The sequence below is a fragment of the Osmerus mordax genome, chromosome 16, assembly GCF_038355195.1.
Source record: "Osmerus mordax isolate fOsmMor3 chromosome 16, fOsmMor3.pri, whole genome shotgun sequence".
Taxonomy (NCBI): Eukaryota; Metazoa; Chordata; class Actinopteri; order Osmeriformes; family Osmeridae; genus Osmerus; species Osmerus mordax.
The window spans coordinates 1,887,946-1,910,811 of NC_090065.1; the positions used below are offsets into that span (position 1 = coordinate 1,887,946).

The window sequence follows — 22,866 nt, forward strand, 5'->3', positions numbered from 1 at the left end:
CGGGTACACAGGTATTGAGCAGTTTGAGTCAAACTGAAACTGGGCTCTGTTATAGCAGTTTGCCAGGTGTTCTGGAGGGACAGCAGGGAGAAATGCGCACACACACACACACGCACGCACACACACACATGTGGACACACACACACACATGTGGACACACACACACACGCACACACACACGCACACACACGCACACACACACACACACACACACACACACACACACACACACACACACACGTGGACACACCCACTCGCTGCAGGTGAAATCTGAGTGTAGGGAGCAGAGCAGTCAAGCTGATTTGCATTCCTCAGCTCCAGCTTATTTACAAGGTAAAACACACACACACACACACATCCATGCACACGCACACACACACACCAGCCAAGAGATGCCAGGAGAAGGGAAGCTGATTCTGAGAACATGAGCAACTCGTATCGCCTCTCTTCACTGATCTGCAGCTGTTCTGCATGTCCCTCTATACGTGCAAGGGAAGTGGTCCCCTCAGTCAAATATACGATACGACGACATTTAGGATTCTGTGGCTGCAGCATTCTGCTGTTGAGATAACTAGTCGGTAAATAGGTCAATATCTGGCCAACATTTGCATTTCGAAAAGGTTCGAAATATCAAGATAGTGCATATGTCAGTTCATTCGAAAATCTGGGGAAAAATGTTCGAGAGAAGAGACAACTTTGGCATTTTGTTATTAGTTAAATATTCCAAGTCACGGACAGTTCACGGTAAAGGAGGCTCACGGAGCCTTCACGGAGTCAGGTGGCTGAGCAGTTAGGGAATCGGGCTAGTAATCTGAAGGTTACCAGTTCGATTCCCGGCCGTGCCAAATGACGTTGTGTCCTTGGGCAAGGCACTTCACCCTACTTGCCTCGGGGGAATGTCCCTGTACTTACTGTAAGTCTCTCTGGATAAGAGCGTCTGCTAAATGACTAAATGTAAATGTACTTTTTTTTGTATCCAGGAGATCACATAGAGAGTTGTGGGGAGATGGGTGTCCAGACAGCGTTTATTAAAACGATTAAATTGTTTATTAGAGGATTAGAAAGGCCGCTAGGAAACTGTCAAGAATGACAAGACCACAGAAATCTAATGTACCTGCACTTGATGCAAATGGAAATAAACTTAAAACTTGAAAGTTGAACCAGAAACAACTGAGTGGAAGGGGCACCTAACATTCACAGTGTCTAATGCACACTTAACCTTACGGTTCATCTGTGTCATAAGACAGGCTCACTACACAGTCAGTGTCTGTCATAAGACAGGCCCACTATACAGTCAGAGTCTGTGTCATAAGACAGGCTCACTACACAGTCAGAGTCTGTGTCATAAGACAGGCCCACTACACAGTCAGTGTCTGTCATAAGACAGGCCCACTATACAGTCAGAGGTCTGTGTCATAAGACAGGCTCACTACACAGTCAGAGTCTGTGTCATAAGACAGGCTCACTACACAGTCAGAGTCTTTGTCATAAGACAGGCCCACTACACAGTCAGTGTCTGTCATAAGACAGGCCCACTATACAGTCAGAGTCTGTGTCATAAGACAGGCTCACTACACAGTCAGAGTCTGTGTCATAAGACAGGCTCACTACACAGTCAGAGTCTGTGTCATAAGACAGGCTCACTATACAGTCAGCGTCAGAGAACAGCAGAATATACCGGTCAGGTTATATAAATACACCTCCACAGTCCCAGAGTTGGACCTCGTACCAGAGTCACATCACATAAATACACAACCACATCATTTGCTTACCATTGACTACAATGGCCTGTCCCTGACAGGAAACTAATACCAGAATACACCAGTAATGGAGCCTTTTGATTAACACAGAGCTGGGCCCCATACTCACGCTAACTCAAGCTAACCCACACTCTCATGATAACCCATGCTAATCCATGCTAACCCATGCTAACCCATGCTAACCCATGCTAACCCATGCTAACCCATGCTAATCCATGCTAACCCATGCTAACTCACGCTAAGACTTCACAGAGCTTAATACAACTGTGCCCCATTTGTGTGGGAGTGATGTACCGTCCTTCTCCAGAAGGGGGCAGGCCCTCATTAACATACAATCGAATGTCACCAGCTCTCATTCAAACATCCCTTCAGCCCCTCTACTCCACCCAAGAGCCAGTTGACAGTTAATTCATCAAGCATAAGCTCTTAATCAAAGAGACATACAAATACTGCATGTAAAAGTACAGCAGGAAATCATGGATCTATGACATGATTTCATATTTCAGAATGTGCGTGTGCCTCTCAAAACCAGCATCATTACATGGTAGAGTCAAGAACGTAGATGATGTCAGAATCCTCACCTGCATCTCCTGCTCGATACGCAGTCTCTCCCTGCTCAGCTCCTCCTGGTAGAACTGGGTAGAGAAGGATGAGAGGAACCAGGGTTAGAGAGAAGGATGAGATGAACCAGGGTTAGAGAGAAGGATGAGAGGAACCAGGGTTAGAGAGAAGGATGAGAGGAACCAGGGTTAGAGAGAAGGATGAGATGAACCAGGGTTAGAGAGAAGGATGAGATGAACCAGGGTTAGAGAGAAGGATGAGATGAACCAGGGTTAGAGAGAAGGATGAGATGAACCAGGGTTAGAGAGAAGGATGAGATGAACCAGGGTTAGAGAGAAGGATGAGATGAACCAGGGTTAGAGAGAAGGATGAGATGAACCAGGGTTAGAGAGAAGGATGAGATGAACCAGGGTTAGAGAGAAGGATGAGATGAACCAGGGTTAGAGAGAAGGATGAGATGAACCAGGGTTAGAGAGAAGGATGAGATGAACCAGGGTTAGAGAGAAGGATGAGATGAACCAGGGTTAGAGAGAAGGATGAGATGAACCAGGGTTAGAGAGAAGGATGAGATGAACCAGGGTTAGAGAGAAGGATGAGATGAACCAGGGTTAGAGAGAAGGATGAGATGAACCAGGGTTAGAGAGAAGGATGAGATGAACCAGGGTTAGAGAGAAGGATGAGTGAAGAGGGGGATAGAGCCTCTCCCCCCTCCAGGACTTACCCCTCCAGCCCTCCCCCTCCCCCTCCAGGCCTCACCCCTCCACCCCTCCAGCCCTCACCCCTCCACCCCTCCAGCCCTCCCCCCTCCAGCCCTCCCCCCTCCAGGACTCACCCCTCCAGCCCTCCCCCTCCAGGCCTCACCCCCTCCAGCCCTCCCCCTCCAGGCCTCACCCCTCCAGGCCTCCCCCCTCCCCCTCCAGGCCTCCCCCCTCCCCCCTCCAGGCCACACCCCTCCAGCCCTCCTCCCTCCCCCTCCAGGCCTCACCCCTCCAGCCCTCCCCCTCCCCTTCCAGGCCTCACCTCTGCATCCCTCTCCTTCTGCAGCAGGGAGGAGGAGATCTCCTCCACCTGCCCCTCCAGCTGCTCCACCCTCTGGGTGAGGACAGTCCTCTCCCCACTTAGCTCTGAGATCTGGCTTTCCTTGGAGCGCAGCACGCTGGTCAGCTCTGCAATCACCCTGCACACACACACCACACACACACGCAGGAAGAGAGAAGGAGAGGGGACCAAGGGTAAGAACAATGCTGACACAAGCTGTCTGGAGAATCTGAAAGGAACAGGAAATAACTATTGGTCAAACCCCTAACGTGTGGGTGTACCTGTGTGGGTGTGTGTGTGTGTGTGGTGTGTACCTGTGTGGGTGTGTGTGTGTGTGTGGTGTGTACCTGTGTGTGTGTGTGTGGTGTGTACCTGTGTGTGTGTGTGTGTGTGTGTGGTGTGTACCTGTGTGTGTGTGTGTGTGTGTGTGTGTGTGGTGTGTACCTGTGTGGGTGTGTGTGTGTGGTGTGTACCTGTGTGTGTGTGTGTGTGGTGTGTACCTGTCTGGGTCGGGTGTGTGTGTGGGGCAGGAGGCTGGGGCCTGTGCCCTCCTCAGGGCTGTCCTCCATGCTGACCTCCAGAGAGAGCAGGGAGGTCTGGGACCGGGACCCAGCCAGGGGGGCTCTCCTCCCAGCCTCACTCCGGCCTAGCTGGGCCTCCTGGAGAACCAACACACAAACACACACTCCGGTGTAGCTGTCTCTCACTCCGAGCATGGTGGTGGGGTATGGATGTGTGTGTGTGAGTGTGTGAGTGTGTGAGTGTGTGTGTGTGTACCTCCAGCAGCATGTGGTCGATCTCCTGCTGTCGCTCCTCACACCTCTTCTGCAGCGTCGTCTCATTGTGATTGGTCAAGCTCTCCGCTGTCGTCCTATCAGATGAGGAGAAAAGCAGGCACCGTTGTGAGGAGAGCTGTAGTCAACGGCAACCTTACTGAAATCTATCTAACTCTAACTATGAAAGTGGGAGCAATAGAAAAGAGAGAGAGGGTGAGTGGGAGGGCGAGAGATGGCACGTTTATAACTGCTATGGTTGTGTTCAGGTCATGACTAAGACAGGATATGATGTCAAAACCTCACTGCGTCTGGAAGCACCACACAAGATACCCTACACCTCCCTGGTAATAGCAACACCATGATGAGACCCCTGCCTCACCCCTGGGCCTCACCCCCTGGGCCTCACTCATGACCATGGAACCAAAGGATTAAAACCTGTAGGATCCAACTGTGAGGTAAATTAAACGCAGCTCAATAACTTTATGGGACTTCTCCGTGCAACTCTCCCAGTGCCCCAGTTAACAGGATGAGCATGGTCTCTCTCTCTCTCTCTCTCTCTCTCTCTCTCTCTCTCTCTCTCTCTCTCTCTTTCTCTCTCTCTTTCTCTCTCTCTCTCTGAAGAGATAAATCTCTTTCTGTGTGTCTCTCTCTATCTGTATGTCTCTCTCTCTAACTCTCTGTTTCTGTTTTAGCATCTGCTCACTGACTCCATCACTGACGCAATCCCAGAATTCCTCCTGCTGCTCCCAGAATGGCACACGCCTCTCTGTCTGCACTCATCTGTTATAGTCCTCCTCTCCTGCACTTAAATATACAGTATATATATCTCCTCTCATCGCAGACACAGGCTCAGATGACTGGGATTATTTTGAACCAGACTACTGCTACTGTCTGCTGTCTGTCAGTCTTTTACTGTTTGCTACTGAAGTTTGTTCTCCATCCTTCGTTCCTGGTTGAAGTTTGGGAGAGGGAGACCCCTAATGGTGGATGGGCAGAGGGATGGAAGGAGTGGAAGGGAGGGAGGTGTGGACTGATAGAGGGATGATGGGAGGGGGGGATGAAGAGAAGGAGGGAGGGGTGGAGTGATAGAGGGATGTGTGTGTCAGAGAGAGCTTGACAGTGTTGATCTGCACATGCCAGGACACATGGAGGGAACAGAATGTTTCAGCGCACACACACACAGACGCACACACACACACACATGCACACACACACACACGCACACACACACACACACACTCTCTCACATACACATATACACACACCCACTGTCTCTCTCTCTCTCACACACACACACACTCGCTCACATACACATATACACACACCCACTGTCTCTCTCTCTCTCACACACACACACACACTCTCTCACATACACATATACACACACCCACTGTCTCTCTCTCTCTCACACACACACACACACACACACACACAAACACACACACACACACACTCTCACACACACACACACACACTCACACACACACACAGTACTGTATAAGCATGATACCAGTTCCAGGTATCAGTTACCAGTTCCAGGCTGGTGGGACCTGGTGAACTGGAACACGACTGTGTCTCCCAGTCTAAGAGGGACTGCTGGATATCTGCTGTGTTCTCTCCTCTCTGTCCAGGGCACGTACCCGTCATGACAGAGCCCAGGAGTGTGTGTGTTAGTGTGTGTGTGTGTTTGTCCTCTCTCACACCACCAGCTGCTGTGTGTGAGAGAGGAGCTGTGACAGATAGGGATTAGCTGTGTACTCAGAGAGCAGCACTTCAGGGGGAATCACTGTCCCATGGTGTGGTCACACACGCACAGGCACACACCCACACAAACACACCATCCAGCCCCACAGCCCTCCTGTATGGGGTCTTAAGCAGTGACAGGCTGGTGATCCAGGACTCAGACCATCAGACTGATCTGTATCCCTCCACCAGGGTGTTAACTTGCCTTGCCTGGCTGAGCCTGCTAGTCAGAACTGGATCTGACTGGAGGGGAAGTAAAGAACTGGATCTGATTGGAGGTAGAGAACTGGATCTGATTGGAGGGGAGGTAGAGAACTGGATCTGACTGGAGGGGAAGTAAAGAACTGGATCTGATTGGAGGTAGAGAACTGGATCTGATTGGAGGGGAGGTAGAGAACTGGATCTGACTGGAGGGGAAGTAAAGAACTGGATCTGATTGGAGGTAGAGAACTGGATCTGATTGGAAGGGAGGTAGAGAACTGGATCTGATTGGAGGGGAGGGAAGGAACTGGATCTGATTGGAGGGGAGGTAGAGAACTGGATCTGATTGGAAGGGAGGTAGAGAACTGGATCTGAATGGAGGGGAGGGAAGGAACTGGATCTGATTGGAGGGGAGATAGAGAACTGGATCTGATTGGAGGGGAGGTCGAGAACTGGATCTGATTGGAGGGGAGGTAGAGAACTGGATCTGATTGGAGGGGAGGGAAGGAACTGGATCTGATTGGAGGGGAGGTAGAGAACTGGATCTGATTGGAGGGGAGGTAGAGAACTGGATCTGATTGGAGGGGAGGGAAGGAACTGGATCTGATTGGACGGGAGGTACTCACAGAGCTTTGTCCAGCTGCTGTTGCTTCTCCGCTAGTTCCTGTTTCAGGCTCTCCACCTCCACCTTCAGCACGATGTTCTGGAGGATAAACAACCACATGAACACAGAGATTACATACCTTCATCATCCCCACCACTATCATCATCATCCCCACCACTATCATCATCATCATTTCCACCATCATCATCCTTGACATCATGTAAAATGTTCTGTATGAGTACCATATGGCCATTAGCCCCATGAGTCCCATGGGTCCATCAAACACAACAGTTTGTTTACCTCCTGGACACACACACACTCACTCAAGCACACAGACACAGAGATACACATTCTCACACACACAGACAAACGTGCCGGCACGCACACACACCAGAAAGGAGAGCCAGGGTGATTATCTGTCCTCACACTCTCACCCCTCACACATTCACTTGCTGCACGTGCATCCATAAAACACACACCCTGAGAAATACACACACACACACACACACCCATAAAAATACAGACACAGTTTCAGAAGTTTCAGAAACACACTTACACACACTCTCAGAAATCTCACACATCCAGTACAGAACACACACACACACACACACACACACTGACAGACACACACTCATTTCCACAGAGAGCATTCTCTCCCCACCTAATACACGTGCTACTATCACCTAGAGAGAACACACTTACATGGTTTAACACAACGTTCTGTCTCTCTGCCACACACACACACACACACACACACACACACACACACACACGCACACACACACACACACACACACACTCCATGTAGGGCACGTACCCTGCTAACACTCACACACCCTGGCATCACATCAACATGGTGTGAATAACAACCCCTGGCCAGCCCAGGCAACTACACACACACTGCTGAACAGGGAGGAACACTATACTGTACAGGAAGGTATATTTTTTTGGACAGTACTGTACCAGCTATGGGAACATAGTATCTGTTTATACAGGGTTATGGAGATCATATTCAACATTCATTCTAGGAGTCACAGTCCCAAGACCCTCGAAGAGCAGAGCAGAGAAGTGGGGAGAAGAGAGGAGAGGAGAGGAGAGGAGGAGAGAAGAGGAGAGGAGGAGAGAAGAGGAGAGAGGAGAGGAGGAGAGAGGAGAGAAGAGGAGGGAAGAGGAGAGAAGAGAGAAGAGGAAAAGAGGAGAACAGTGATCTAGGAGTCATGATTACTGTGCATTATATCAGTAATGACACCGTACGCTCCACTGAACAGCACAGCCACATCATCAAGTCATTTTAAATATGAAAAAGTCACTACTTCAGTGCAGTCACAGACTCTACTTAAAGGTTCATATTTCGTCTTAGCAGCTACTGTGGTCCAGGCTGACGTGACAACGTGCTTGGCAGTAACAGGGCTGTTTTTCTCTTCAGCCAAACACATCTAAATATAGCCCCCTCCATCACGGCGCACCTGCTATTTTGCCCCCCCCCCTGCCCCCTCGGCCCACAGCAACAGTTCTCCTTATAACCTGAAGGGGGGAAGGGGGCTGTGATTGGTCTGGGACAGGGGTCGACAGAAGGGTCACAACTATTCACTTACAAACACGCATACATACTCTGCAGATGACTGACATGCACACACACTCATATACACACCTATACACACACACACACACACCCATACACACACATGTGCAGACACACACACACTGTAGCGTGCATCAACATACATATTTGTCTGGCACACTTTAGACACACACACACACTTTACACACACACACACACACACTTTACACACACACACACACTTTACACACACACTTTACACACACACACCGATCAGACTAACGTGAGCAGGAGCAGGCTTTTACGTGTGTCTCTCAGGGAAGCGCAGGAGAGCTTAGAGGAACAGAGATGATGAATAAATGAGGAGCGCAGAAGAAGAGAGAAGAAGAGCTCTCTTCCAGGACATGAATAGAAGTGTTCTCCTTCACTCAGGCCAGCAAGCCGGGCCAAGTCTCAGGACATACTGAAGGGCTCGAGCACTTACAATCACACGCCAATACATCCTATTTTACTTATCGTCTTCCGATAATAACACCCTAACAATATATATTTCTGTCTATAATAGAGATTGGCAGGATTGGATGTTTGATGGCCAATAAGATCGTTCCACATTATTCTGAACCAACCACACGCTGAGGTGCCATACTCTGACATCACGTCCTCACCCTGTTGGACGATGAGTGACAGCCTGATGATGGTCTAACCTTGTAGAACAGTACAGTTAAGCGACGCTGCTTAATACCCATAATATCATCACATCAGAGGGGAAATATGTCCGTGTGTGTGTATGTGTAGGCATGTGTGTGTATGTGTGTGTGTCTGTGTGTGTGTCTGTGTGTGTGTGTACGTGTTTATCTGAACAAACAATACTTCATAGAGTCCCAGCATTACCCTTCACCCCTAGGACTGAGTAGTCACACAAATACACACACACACAGACATACACACAAACACACACACACACAGACATACACACAAACACACAACAAGGGCCTCTTACTTAGCCACTTTGCTGTGGATCTTCGGGAGGTTTTGACCAATGAGGTTCCACTTGGGACATGATTTACAGACATCACACAGACAGACAGCTGGTCAACAGGGTCACCTTAGACACACACACACACACACACACAGACACACACCTGTGTGTGAGAACCTGTCTTGAGGTAAAGCCAGTCTTTAATTGCCAGACATCCCAACAACAATGGTGACAGATTTCTCTGAAGCCTGAATGTTACCAGAGAAGATCACAGATGACACACTCTGAACACACACACTCTGAACACACGCACTCTGAACACACGCACTCTGAACACACACACTTTGAACACACACACACTCTGAACACACACACACTCTGAACACACACACACTCTGAACACACACACTCTGAACACACACACTTTGAACACACACACACTCTGAACACACAAACTCTGAACACACATACTCTGAACACACACACACTCTAAACACACACCCTCAGCAGGACTCAGAACACACATACACTGAATACAAGTAAAAAAAACACTGAACACTCTGAACATACTAAGGACACGCACACAGAACACACACAGAACACACACATGCACACACAGTAACCTATGAGCCCAACAAACCAAAATTATTCTCTACCCAGCTGCCCAGCCCACACACACACACACACCTAACACCAGCATCAGGTTCTCCAGCCTGAACCAGACCAGTAGCACTGAGAATCCCTCAGGAAGTGTCTGGTATCCATAGAGAGGTACCTGCCCTGCCTCTAGATACCTGCCCTGCCTCTGTTATCTAGATACCTGCCCTGCCTCTGTTATCTAGATACCTGCCCTGCTTCTGTTATCTAGATGCCCGCCCTGCCTCTGTTATCTAGATACCTGCCCTGCCTCTGTTATCTAGATACCTGCCCTGCCTCTGTTATCTAGATACCTGCCCTGCCTCTGTTATCTAGATACCTGCCCTGCCTCTTTTATCTAGATACCTGCCCTGCCTCTGTTATCTAGATACCTGCCCTGCCTCTGTTATCTAGATACCTGCCCTGCCTTTGTTATCTAGATACCTGCCCTGCCTCTGTTATCTAGATGCCTGCCCTGCCTCTTATCTAGATACCTGCCCTGCCTCTGTTATCTAGATACCTGCCCTGCCTTTGTTATCTAGATACCTGCCCTGCCTCTGTTATCTAGATACCTGTCCTGCCTTTGTTATCTAGATACCTGCCCTGCCTCTGTTATCTAGATGCCTGCCCTGCCTCACTCCTCTAGCTGTACTCTCCAACCAGTCGATGCTTCAATCAAGAAAGTAAATGGATCTGTAAATCACAGTTGTGTGTGTGTGTGTGTATCAGCACAGTCCACAAGCTTTAACATGAACAGCCTCTGAGTTAAAAGGGTGATGCTGAGGCATGGTAAAGGTCTGTACTGAGCGTGCGGTAGGGCAGGGTAAAGGGCTGTACTGATGTACTGACCGTGCGGTAGGGCAGGGTAAAGGGCTGTACTGATGTACTGACCGTGCGGTAGGGCAGGGTAAAGGGCTGTACTGATGTACTGACCGTGCGGTAGGGCAGGGTAAAGGGCTGTACTGATGTACTGACCGTGCGGTAGGGCAGGGTAAAGGGCTGTACTGATGTACTGACCGTGCGGTAGACGTCATCGCTGCTCTCCACGTACTTCCCCTGGATCCTCTCCTCCAGGAAGTAGATGCGCAGCTTCAGGCTGAAGTTCTCCTTCTTCAGGTCGTTCAGGTGCTGCGACAGAGTACGGTAGCAGTTAGCCATGTCCCGCTCGTCCGGTAACGCCTCTCTAGTACGGGTGTCTGGCCGCACCGGGACAGAGGATGGGTTCCGGTAAGGCGTGTCCGTGTGTCAGTGTACGGTAACCGTTAGTAACCGTTAGAACATGTTATGTTCTCCTGTGAGACGACATCATATCCTCTGTCTTTTGACGGTAACCGTTAGACATGTTATGTTCTCCTGTGAGACGACATCATATCCTCTGTCTTGTGACGCAAAAAGTCACAAAAGCAAAGGCAACTAAATAACCAACAAAAAGCAAAAACAAAAATCTACAAAGCAAAAAAAAAAAAGTTGGACTCTAGAAGGCCATTGTGAATGTAGAGACACGCTCTCTCTCACACACACACACCAACAGTGTATCACACACACTCACACACACACACACTAAGACTATCACACACACACACACGCACGGACAGGCCGCTGGCTTTGCAGAGGGCTACTCTGCGCCCACAGAGCTCAGAGATGTGTCCATTTCTGCTCCATGGTGGGTTCTAGTCTGGGGAGGGGAGGACTGGTGGTTATTATAGAGGGGGGAGGAGGGGGGAGGGACGAGGGGAGGAGGGGAGAGGAGAGAGGGGAGGACAGGGGGATAGTCTAGAGGGGAGAGGAGGGGAGCGAGGGGGGAGGTGGTGGCGCAAGGGCTTAAACTACCATGGAAGACATGACTGGAATCTCAGCAAGCTAGAGTATGAGGGGGGGGGGGGGGGGGGGTGCTTCTACTGTGGTCACTGTGCTTCAGAGCTGAGGGACCTGAACTGTTATTCAGTGAGTCAGGCGTTCAGGGCGCCGCACCATGTCAGATAAGATAATGACACCACTGCACTGTGTCTGGTATATAGAAAACTCTAAACACACACTCACACACGCTCTCTCACACACACATCAAACACACACACTCTCTCTCACACACACACACACACACATTAAAACACACATGTGTGTGTGCGTGTGAGTGTGTGTGTGTCTGGTGGGTGTTTAGGGAGACTTCCACTACAGGTGTGGGTCTGTGACATCCATTAAAGTGGGGCTAGTTTAGAGAACACACACAGACTTGCGTGAGTGTCTAGTAACACTTCCATTTATACCACCCTACACAGACCCCCTGCATGGCCCCTGCATGGCTACTATCATTCAGCTATTCTCAAGTGGAATGTTTGAACCACAGAGCTCTTTACAGAGTCTGGAGGGACTGAAGAGAGGAGAGAGGGATTTGGGAATGAAGGGGAGGAGGGGAGGAGAGGAGGAGGGGAGGAGAGGAGGAGGGGAGGAGAGGAGGACGGGAGGGGAGGAGGAGAAGAGGAGGGGAGGAGGGGAGGAGAGTGAAGGGGAGGAGAGAGGGAGAGAGGTAGAATCACAACTAAAATCAGATAGAGAGAGAGAGAGAGAGAGAGAGAGAGAGAGAGAGAGAGAGAGAGAGAGAGAGAGAGAGAGAGAGAGGTGCGTAATACATCCGATAGAATCTGCCCCCCCCAGCCTCCCTCTGCCTTCCTCAGAGCAGGTGCGGCATTCCACATTCCACATACAAACAGAATGGAACGTAGAAATAGAACGAAGGATTCTAAAGGAGGCAGAAGCATTCTACATCCACAATAAACAACATTCTACCATCTCCTCACGCCACTGGATGGAATTATACCTACTGTGGTGCAATTCATGACCTGACCACAGGACGGAGCTATTTCCCGGTATGGACTCTCCCATTGGATATGCAACAGGGCAGACCAAGGTCAGTTAGTATTTGCAAATACATTCCAATGCATGATAATACACTTGATTGATCTTGCCATTGCAATGAACCCACTGCTGGGTAAGGATGGAAAATAGGAAGGAGGATAAGATAGAAGGAAGGGAGGGAGGGAGGGAGGGAGGGAGGGAGGGAGGGAGGGAGGGAGGGAGGGAGGGAGGGAGGGAGGGAGGGAGGGAGGGAGGGAGGGAGGGAGGGAGGGAGGGAGGGAGGGAGGGCTGGAGTGTATTCTCTGAGGTTCCGCTCACCTGTTCGAACTCCTTCAGAGTGTGGAGCTGGAGAGAGGGAGAACTGTCTGTTTCATCACTGCCTGAATCTGGAACACAAACCACGTGTTTAAACTGATATCCGTCTGATTTACAGGAAACTATAGTTTTGGAATCTTTCTAAATCTTTTGGGGAATGTTTTTTGTCAAAAGATTTAGAAAAAAAGGTTAAAAACTTTTTTTTACCCCCCCAAAAACAACATGACACAAAATAGTTCAAAACTTTTGAAAGACGTAAAATGTTTCTAATTGGCAGGTTGGTTACCTGTCATGTGACCCGTACTCCTGGATGGGGGTTTCTCTTCAGCAGCACCGTCCCCGACACTGAGAGAGAGGACACACAAAGGTCAGGAACACACAAACAAACACATGTACACACACATACACACAGTCGCTCACGTTCACACACACAGCACTGTTCCAGAGGCCACAAACCGATAAGGAGATGGTAGAGATTGGAAAAAACGGATTCTCGTGAGGTCGTGATCTCGCAGGGTTAACAGCAGGATGTCTTTAAACCTTTTCACTTTCAAAGAAGGGGGATTGGAGATCCCGCCCACCATACTCAGACTAAACCAGCAGAGCAGCAAGCTTTCAGCACCTCTATAGAGGGGGGGGGGGGGGGGGGCTAGCAGGGGGGGGGGGGTTGGGGTGCACGAGTGGGGTATCAGTCTGGAGGAGGAGCAGGGGGGGGGATTAAGAAACAGAGGAGGGGAAGGATGGAAGGGAGGTGGGAATGTAGGGGGGAGGGGTTTGGGGGGGAGTTCAATTAAATTGTTGTTTTTGTCAACTCTCTGTGACATCCACTCTACAAATAACCTCAGCTGATCAAATACATTATTAAAATCACACTCACAGGCACCAACACTATACTTCAAGATACACACACACACAACAACAGTAAACCCCAACAATACCAACTGTATCACTTCCAACTTCTGCACACGCTTGTTTTCGTGCTCCGCGTTTACACGCTGGCTCTCCCACACACCGTCAAGACCATAGAGCCAAAGTTATAACTAGCGGGGTGAGACTGCCCTACTTTACTGAGGAAACAGCAGGCCTACTTTGTGGGCGCTGCTTCTTCAAAGCTCAGTTCAGCTCACAGGCAACTTTCCAAATGTGTCACTTTCGCACACCTAAGGCAGTTCAGGCGCTCACGTGACACACAGGGCCTCGCTCTGTCACGGTGCTTCTACTGTATATCGATTATCTGCGGGTACGTTATCAATGTCATGTATTGACCGATGATAATGACGAACGTTTTCCTGACCTGTCGCCTTCAGCGGTCCTTCGTTTGTTAACTAGGTTTAATCAAAACACTAGCTGTATGATAACTGTCCTCACAGATCCCTGTGGCGCACACGTGACAATACCTCCTGCATACCGTTGAACCGATTAAACGATCTGTTATAGGGAACGTTAAAATAAGAAAGTCGGTGTCACCAAGCAGATCAGATGCTGTGCACGAGGCCTTTGATAGGGAACGCGCTTCTTCTAGTCCGTGATGGAGAGGTACCGTAAATAGTACACACTCGTGCACATTCAGCAAGACCTTCATCTAATGCACAGAGCCCACCGCCTTTCACAAATGATCACCTTCTATTAAAATCAGCTGCAGACATTTGAAACGAAATCACCGTTAACCGCAATTCGTCAATCCCAAAAGAGCGAAACCTTTAGCCTACCTATCACTCTCGGTCCAGGTCTGTTCCGGAGATGAAGACCAATCCATATATTCCTCCAAAGAAAGGGTAACCTTGCGGGGAAACCCGTGATTTTAGATTATCCTTTCATCATTTCACCCCGACAGCGTCAACAGCAAAGAGAAATGTACCCCGCCGATTCTACGACCATGCCAGCGTGTCTAGAGGTACGTGAGAAGATGCGCGCCTTGAAAATGAGGCTGCGTTGCTGCGGTGGCGTATTGTCCTCCACATACACCCCCACCCAGCTAACGATCCCACCATCTACCGATTACTACAGGGAAAGGGAATTTACAAACATCAGGATATTTTCCCTGTAGAAAGGGCTTGATTAAATAACCCTAATCCCTTGTTTGCTATCGATATGACGATTGTGTCCAGACAGTTTATATTTATCGACTTAAAATGAGAGTTGCCAATATTGATGACATTACTGGAAGGTCTGCTTCATAGGGAAAAGGACAAAATACACAGTTTAATTTCAATCTTTAGAAATCAACAATTCTATATCTGAATTTCTAGAAATATTGTGTGATATACTTGTCACACATATTTCATACGACTAGTTATTTGTGGTTTTAAGTTGTGTTGTGGAGCATCAGAATGGCACTTCTGGCACAGTAGCCCGCAGTGATGTGGTAAGTGGGTGTGGCTCGCGGATGCGTGGGCGTGAACAAGGTCTGTAGATGACTTGTGATGTTCTCAAGTAGTCACTAGATGTCGCCATAGTTACGTAAAGTGTGTACATTTTATACTATCTCAAGTAGTCTGTCTATCTCTCTCTCCACTCTCAGTCAGGGATAGTCAGGACAGATTGCTCACGTCCCCCAGCTGACTGATTATAAAACTTGTCATCTTCAGATGAGAGAGGTGACCTCCAGCCGACCTGTCTGGCCTCGGGGTCTGCTAATCACCTGTACCTGTCTGGCCTCGGGGTCTGGTAATCAGGATCAGGCTAAGTACATGAATCAGACACGTGCACACAGGTTAGGATGGTACACTACTTTACTGGGACCCAGGTTAGGATGGTACACTACTTTACTGGGACCCAGGTCACTGACATAACAGGAAACCAAATGCACGTTTGCTTGAGGGACACATTACAACAACGCTAGTCATGTAATGGGATACAGATGTATTTTTCTACAGTTTCAGACACACACAAGCTAAGAGTTGTGATGCACATGTGGCTAACATTGATTTGGATCATATTTATTTTTTGAAACAAACAATGACTGTTAATCAGTGTTTTACAATTCACTAATTTAGCAGATACTTTTATCTAAAAGGACATGCAAATAATGAAACCCTTACAGCAGCAGACCCCAGAGCAGAGTCTGAAGTGCATGGTTCTACAGCAGACATCCCAAGTCTCCCAGAAGGACGCCCGCAAATGCTACACAATCTCTCGGAATTCAGAGATTTTGTATTTAGAGCGAGCGCGAGACTGTGCTATGGTCATTTATGGTCGAAACAGGTGCATATTGCGCGTCCTGATTGCGTCCCGGGGGTGGGGGGGGGGGGGGGGGGGGGCACGTGCTGGTTGAGGGGGTACATCATGCGTGCGGATTGCGTCCCGGGAGCGGGGGGGTGAGGTGGAAGCCACCTCCCTGATATGAGTCTGCAGCTTGGGATGTCTGCTACAGTATGTCGGAGGTCAGAAACAAGGAACAGTCTGTCTTTCCTGGTCACATCGCAAAGCAGATTCTTTTCAGCTACCAGGCATGAGGATCAAACTAAAGAATACAACATGAGTGCAACATCTCAAATGCTTAATCACAGTTCAACAATTCAGTAACATCTCCACCACAGTAGCTAGCCGATCAATGCATGGTGGAGAGGAGTTTATCTGTGTAGTTAGGAGCTTACAAATCATTGGCGGTATACTAGTGTGTATGTACACATCCCTGTGTGTGTCTCATAGGTTCAAAGCTAAATCTACATAAGAAAATAGTTCAGTCAAGACACTGACGTGATTGATTTCACCATTTATTCATGCACATGACAAATGGTTTAACATTGGCGGAATGGATGTACATGGGGAAGCGCTCCCTGCCTTCACTGCAGCATGCATGACATGAGGCAGGGAGCAACAAGTTAAATCCCCCACGGGGAGCACAGACAGACCACATGGGGGAGAAGGATGGTGGTGGGTGGCAGCAGCGCAGAACACAAGGGGAATCGAGGACGCGTGTGCGTGCATGTGTGCGACTTTATAGCGCCTCCTATCAAGCTAAGCCTATGGGCTGAGAACACGGCGATGGGTGATATGGCGCGCGCTGCCCGAGTGCCACGCCTGAACTAGCTCCGCTCAGATCAAATAAATCCAAGAAAAAAAACGACAAAGTGTTCTGTTATTTTTACTGCATGTTCGTTCACTAATCCTTGCTCATGGTGTTGTAGAGAAGACAGCATTCTGGGTAATGAGCACCTGTGAACATGGCGTTTAGAGAGCCAAACACAAACCTGTCAGATACATATTAGTTTGAATAATCATTCAATTACCTGTCTGCTTGGAGACAGCCAGTGAAATTGTTATTTCATTTTCTGTGAAAACGTGCAACCCATAGCTCAGGAACAATCCAGTCTACTGCAATGAGGTGGTATTAATTTGCACATAGAATAAGATAGATTAACACAAATTACAAAACAGTGTTAGGGAATCAAGTTCTTTATTTATTTGGGTCTGGCTGTGTGTGTGTGTGGGGTGCAGGGGAGGGATTGGCCTGAATAAACTGAACCCATTGACTGTTAAAATGGGAGTTTTGAAGCGCTAAATTAGATGGATAAAAAAAGACAGAAGCTGTCTGTGTATTTTCCCTCCCACACACAGAGCCTTCTAGCTGGAAGCCCTGAGAAACACAGCGACAGACCGAGGTGGGGTCAGGGACCCTACGCTGGGGTCAGCTCAGGTCACAGGCCCTACTCTGGGGTCAGCTAAGGTCACAGACCCTACTCTTGGGTCAGCTAAGGTCACAGATCCTGCTCTGGGGTCAGCTAAGGTCAAGGATCCTAGACCGAGGTACTGTAAGGGGTCAGGGAGAAAGAGAAGGTCACGTTCTGATTGGACGGCCCCTTGTTGCTAGGGAATGCTGAGATGGCACTGCGGAGAGGGGGGTCGCCGGGGAGGTGGCAGTACCCTGGGAGCAGCCCCTCTCTCTCCTCCTCCGTCTCCTGCCTCCACTTCTCCGCCCGCATCTGGTCGTCGTAAACGCTCCGCTGCTCCTCCTCCCCCTCCTGCCCTCGCTCCGAGTCCAACGCCTCTGGTTTGGGGCCTAGGATCCAGTCTGAGAAGGAGGGAGGGAAGGGGAGAAGGAAGAGAGGGAGAAGGAGAGGGGGGAAAGTAAAGAAGGAGAGAGGGAGAGAAAGAATGACAAGGATGGAGGGAGAAGGAGAGGGGGAGAAGAAGAGAGGGAGGAAAAGACAGAAGAGAAAGAACACGATGAGAACAATGGTTTAGTTGACGCAGAGTTTGACGGGAGATGAGGTGCGGGGTAACGGTTCACCTTACTGTCACAACACGGGGTAACGGTTCACCTTACTGTCACAACACGGGGTAACGGTTCACCTTACTGTCACAACACGGCGGTGGGACTGGCAGTGGAGCACGATCACGACAAGAGACACAAGATGGAGGACACGTCTCCTGATCAACCACAGAGAAACAAAATGGAGGACAGAGAAACCAGAAACAGGGTCGGACGACCTCACATAGACACCCAGGACAACAACGACGCCCCCCCCCCCCGCGCGCACGCGCGGTTACCGTGGTTACCTGTGAAGTCATGCATCAGGTCCTTGATCAGGTGACCCACAATGGCGTACATCGCCATGACCACCAGGATCACGGCCACCAGGATGTAGACCACATGGCGTGGGAGCACGATAGCGTCGCGCGCCGGAGGGACGTAGTCCACAAAGTACGGCTCCTCCCCCTCCGCCTGACCCACGGACGCCTGGAGGAGGCGGCGGGGTTCAAAGGTCACGCTTGTAAAGTTCCACGCCAGGCCGCCAAACCCGGAGGTCGTTTCCATGGTTAAAAGGCGACCGCAAGAGGAGTTCTACCTCAGTGCTGGAGACGAAGCGCGAATGAGGGGGTGTGGTGTGTTTGTATTCTGCTTCTGGGCGGCGTTAAGACAGTTATTGTTATGGAGAGGTCCGAACCACCACCAGGTACATGTTCCGGAACCCAGGTGCTGTAATTACAGTCTTTGTCAGTGTAAAGATTCAGTATTGATATTGAGTCTTTGACGAGGTTCAGTACTGGCGTGTGATGCTGATGAACTCAGACAGCCTCGTTCTCTGGGACGGAGATCCACCTGCTGAGAGCAGAGCTGCTTCACACAGAAACCACAGTGACAGAAAGAGAGAGGAGCGGTTACTCAGCATTGTAGTCTCTTCTCCCTCCAACAGAATAGAATATGAGGATGAAAGATGGGTCGAAGGATTCCAGAATGGATTGGATGCTGGGATTCCAGAATGGATTGGATGCTGGGATTCCAGAATGGGCTGGATGGAATGAATCTAGGGATTCCGGAATGACAGTGGCGGAAGTATGAGAACGGTTTTGTTCTTTAAAAAACCACAATGGACTCTAAAGTCTAAACAACATTCAGTCTCCAACATAAGAGCAAGGACAAGCTCTGAAAGATTTAGTTCACCTCACACAAGGACCCTGACGTCAAACGTGTGTCGGGACGGTCAGGGCCCCAAACTCAACCCAACCACACGGTCTTTAAGTCTCACAATCCTTGGATTAATTTCCTGGTGAGAGAAATGTGTCTTGTTGTGACGTAGGAGAGAAGAGAGAGAGTGAGAAAAAAAGGGATGGAGAAACGGAGATATTTAATAGGATTTGAAAGAGAGAGGAAAAGAGAGAGAGAGAGTTAGTGGGGGGGAGTGAGAAAGAAAGAGAGAGACAGAGAGAGAGAGAGAGAGACAGAGAGAGTTAGTGGGGGGGAGTGAGAAAGAAAGAGAGAGACAGAGAGAGAGAGAGAGAGAGAGAGAGAGGGGGGGGGGGGGTTCTGTGGAGATTCTGTGGATTACTTATGAGAGAGTATAGAGATGAATCATTACTCCAAAGAGGCTTAGTGTCCTCCTGTCCTGGACACACACACACACACACACACACACACACACACACACACACACTGGCCCTACACTGCACGCCTCTCTTTATGATCCAGGCTGACCTGCTTTCGGTGCAAGTCAGTCTGGTCGTCTCGTACCCATAGATACTGAGCTGGTTATGGATGACAGTTGAGTATGTAAGGTGTGATATACTGCATGAAGATCATGACTTCTGCATTACTGTTGCACAGGCTTTTATCCAAACTGACGTGCAAATAGTGTGTTTACTTATCCAAGTAAGTTTTTAACACTATAGCACATTTCAATCAATAATATTAATATTTTTTATGCCATGTCGGGTCACCCTGTCCTTCCACGCATCTTTGCCACCCTACAACTACCCCCCTGCCGTCTAACAACCACCCCCATGCCACCCCAGGGGAAAACGTCTAGACCACCATTCGCTCTCTTACCTGGTCCAATAAAAAGCTGTTCCTCGACTATGCTGTCGTAAACCAAGCGTCTAGAAGCTCTATGTCCTGTAGTCCTAGAGAATCCCACACAGAGAGAAGAAGCTCCACAGGGTGACAGTTCTCTCGCTCGCTTCCCGGTCGTGCTAAGACGGTAACGGCACTGCACTGGAGGATGCGAGGCCAGGCAGAGAGCATCTAGGCTGGGGAGGCATTGTCCGTGGGAGGGTCCTCAACCCGGAGGATCTGCGCCATGATCCAGGTCCACTCGACGATGCTCATGATGATGGTGAATGAGACGATGAAGATCATGAGGGGGTGAAGAGCCATGATGGGGCCTGGCGGTCAGGGGGGCGTCGAGGGGGGGGGGGGGGAGGTGGAGAGGTGGCGGAGGAAGAGAAGGAGGGAGGCTAGGGTAAAAGATGGAAGAAGGGATGGAGGAACGCTAGATCGTGGTGTTTTTCTTATCCGAGCCTAAGTGCTTGTCAGCCTTCCTCCTCGGGGGTGCTGGGAGGTAACCCTTCAGGTTTAGGTGACATCATCGCAGCTGCCACAGACGGCTAAACCAGCACACTCACACCTGGCTAACGGGAGGGGGGATTGGGGATTAGTACAGTCATGTGTGTGTGTGTAGTAGAGGTGTGTGTGTGTGTAGTAGAGATGTGTGTGTGTGTAGTAGAGGTGTGTGTGAAGTAGGTGTGTGTGTGTGGGGATAAAAACACAGGTATCTAGTCTCCACAACAGACTCCAATAAGTAGTTCACAGCACGTACACTGAAACCAAACGGCTAGACACCGCTTCTAAGAATCATTATTAAACTCCATCGAGCTAAGCCAGCAAAACTGTGACCTCAGGTGAAATCTTAAGACAGCTTATATTTCAGCAGCTTAGACACCATAACTACCTCCCCCCTAAGCAGATCTACATTTACATTTACATTTAGTCATTTAGCAGACGCTCTTATCCAGAGCGACTTACAGTAAGTACAGGGACATTCCCCCGAGGCAAGCAGGGTGAAGTGCCTTGCCCAAGGACACAACGTAATTTGGTTGGCATAGCCGGGAATCGAACTAGAAACCTTCTGATTACTAGCCCGATTCCCTCACCGCTCAGCCACCTGACTCCCTATCTAGATCTGCTGAACTGCCTGACTCCCTGAGTAAATAAAGACCCAAGTGAACTTAAGACAAAACTTTAACATTGAAGGAAAGGATGTTCACCCTCTATCTTTAACAACATGGCTTCAGTCCCCCTCAAACACAGACCAACACAGTGAGGAAGAGAAAGAACAATACCTGTCACTCCATTTCCAGATTGCCTTCAGATGTTGATTCCCCCAAAAATACACAGCAAAACAGGGAACAACGAGGGAATCCGAAAACTCTCAAAACTGACAAAGGAATATCAAATAAAAATTTAAAACACACACAAAAAAAATACTGTACAAAACAAAACAAAAACCTACAAAGCTTTGATGTCGGTACAGCGGGGAGCGCTCTGGGCCCCAGACAGCAGGCTCTACAGGTGTGAGCACGGACACACCGCCCGGCAGGGGGGCCGGCAGGCAGGCGGGGGGGGGATGGTCCCGGGGGGCTCTCTAGGCGGGGCTGACGGAAGGCTTGTCATTCCCCTCTGCCATGCTCCTTGCGGCGGCTCCGCCCAGCATGAAGCCCCAGTAGAGGATGGTCATGGTCGTGTTGAAGGTCACGATGAAGATCATGATGGGATGCAGCATGCTGGCGGTCTGGATGAGGTGGAGCTGTCTTGGATACGAGCTGTACCGCTATGTGTGGTGTGTGAGAGCGTGTGTGTTGTGTCCCGGTCCTCGTGGGCGAGTGTCTGTGTATAGAAGGATTAATAGTTTTTTAACCCCTGTGATTGAATCGTCTACCTGTTTCAGCCCAGCCCTACCCGCTCGCCCGCTCGCTCGCCCTCCTCTCCTGCAGTCTCTGTGTAGGCCGCCTCCCTCTCTCTCTCTCTTTTCCTCCCTCTCTCCTTTTTACTGGTCTTCCTCTCTCTCTCTCTCTCTCTTGCTGCCCCCTACTCTCTCTGCCCCTCCCCTTCTCTTTTTCCACCTCTCTCTTTCTATCACTCTCTCTCTCTCGCTCACTCCTTCTCTTTCTATCACTCTCTCTCTCCCTCTCTCTTTATCTCCCCCTCTCTTTATGTCAATCTCTTTCTCCCTCCCTCTCTCTACCTCTCACTGCTGGTTATAAATCTGTGTAGCAATAGCTAGGTAATCCTCTCATATGTCTCTCTCTTGCAACTAAGAGGATGAACCATCTCCTCTCTCCCTTTACATGAGTTTAATCACACAGCGACCCCCCCCCCCCCCCCCCCGACACTGCACTGCATGTAGAGGCATTCAAACAGTTTGTCCTCCTCTAATAATCTACTCTCCTTCACCTACCCTGTCATCTCTACACGTTTACTCTACTTGTTTACTTATTTACTTCCTTGCGGAAAAGGTGCCACAAAGAACAATCATCTGAAATAAACGTTCCAGGTGGAGCTCTTTATTAGATTCTAAGGGAACGTTTCAGGTTCCAAATGGCACATTCCGGAGCTGTAA

At 49.4% G+C, this 22,866-nt stretch overlaps 1 protein-coding gene across 1 annotated transcript; it reads right to left on the bottom strand.

The window, feature by feature from the left end:
• Positions 1–2,341: 2,341 nt before the first annotated feature.
• Positions 2,342–11,490, bottom strand: LOC136959030 (CDK5 regulatory subunit-associated protein 2-like; the record flags this gene model as incomplete). The annotated part of the gene is given in 6 exon segments (XM_067253228.1): positions 2,342–2,395; positions 3,342–3,498; positions 3,860–4,018; positions 4,137–4,230; positions 6,706–6,782; positions 10,877–11,490. Coding segments are annotated over 6 exon segments (682 nt in total), but the record flags the coding sequence as incomplete, so codon positions are not given.
• Positions 11,491–22,866: the final 11,376 nt, after the last annotated feature.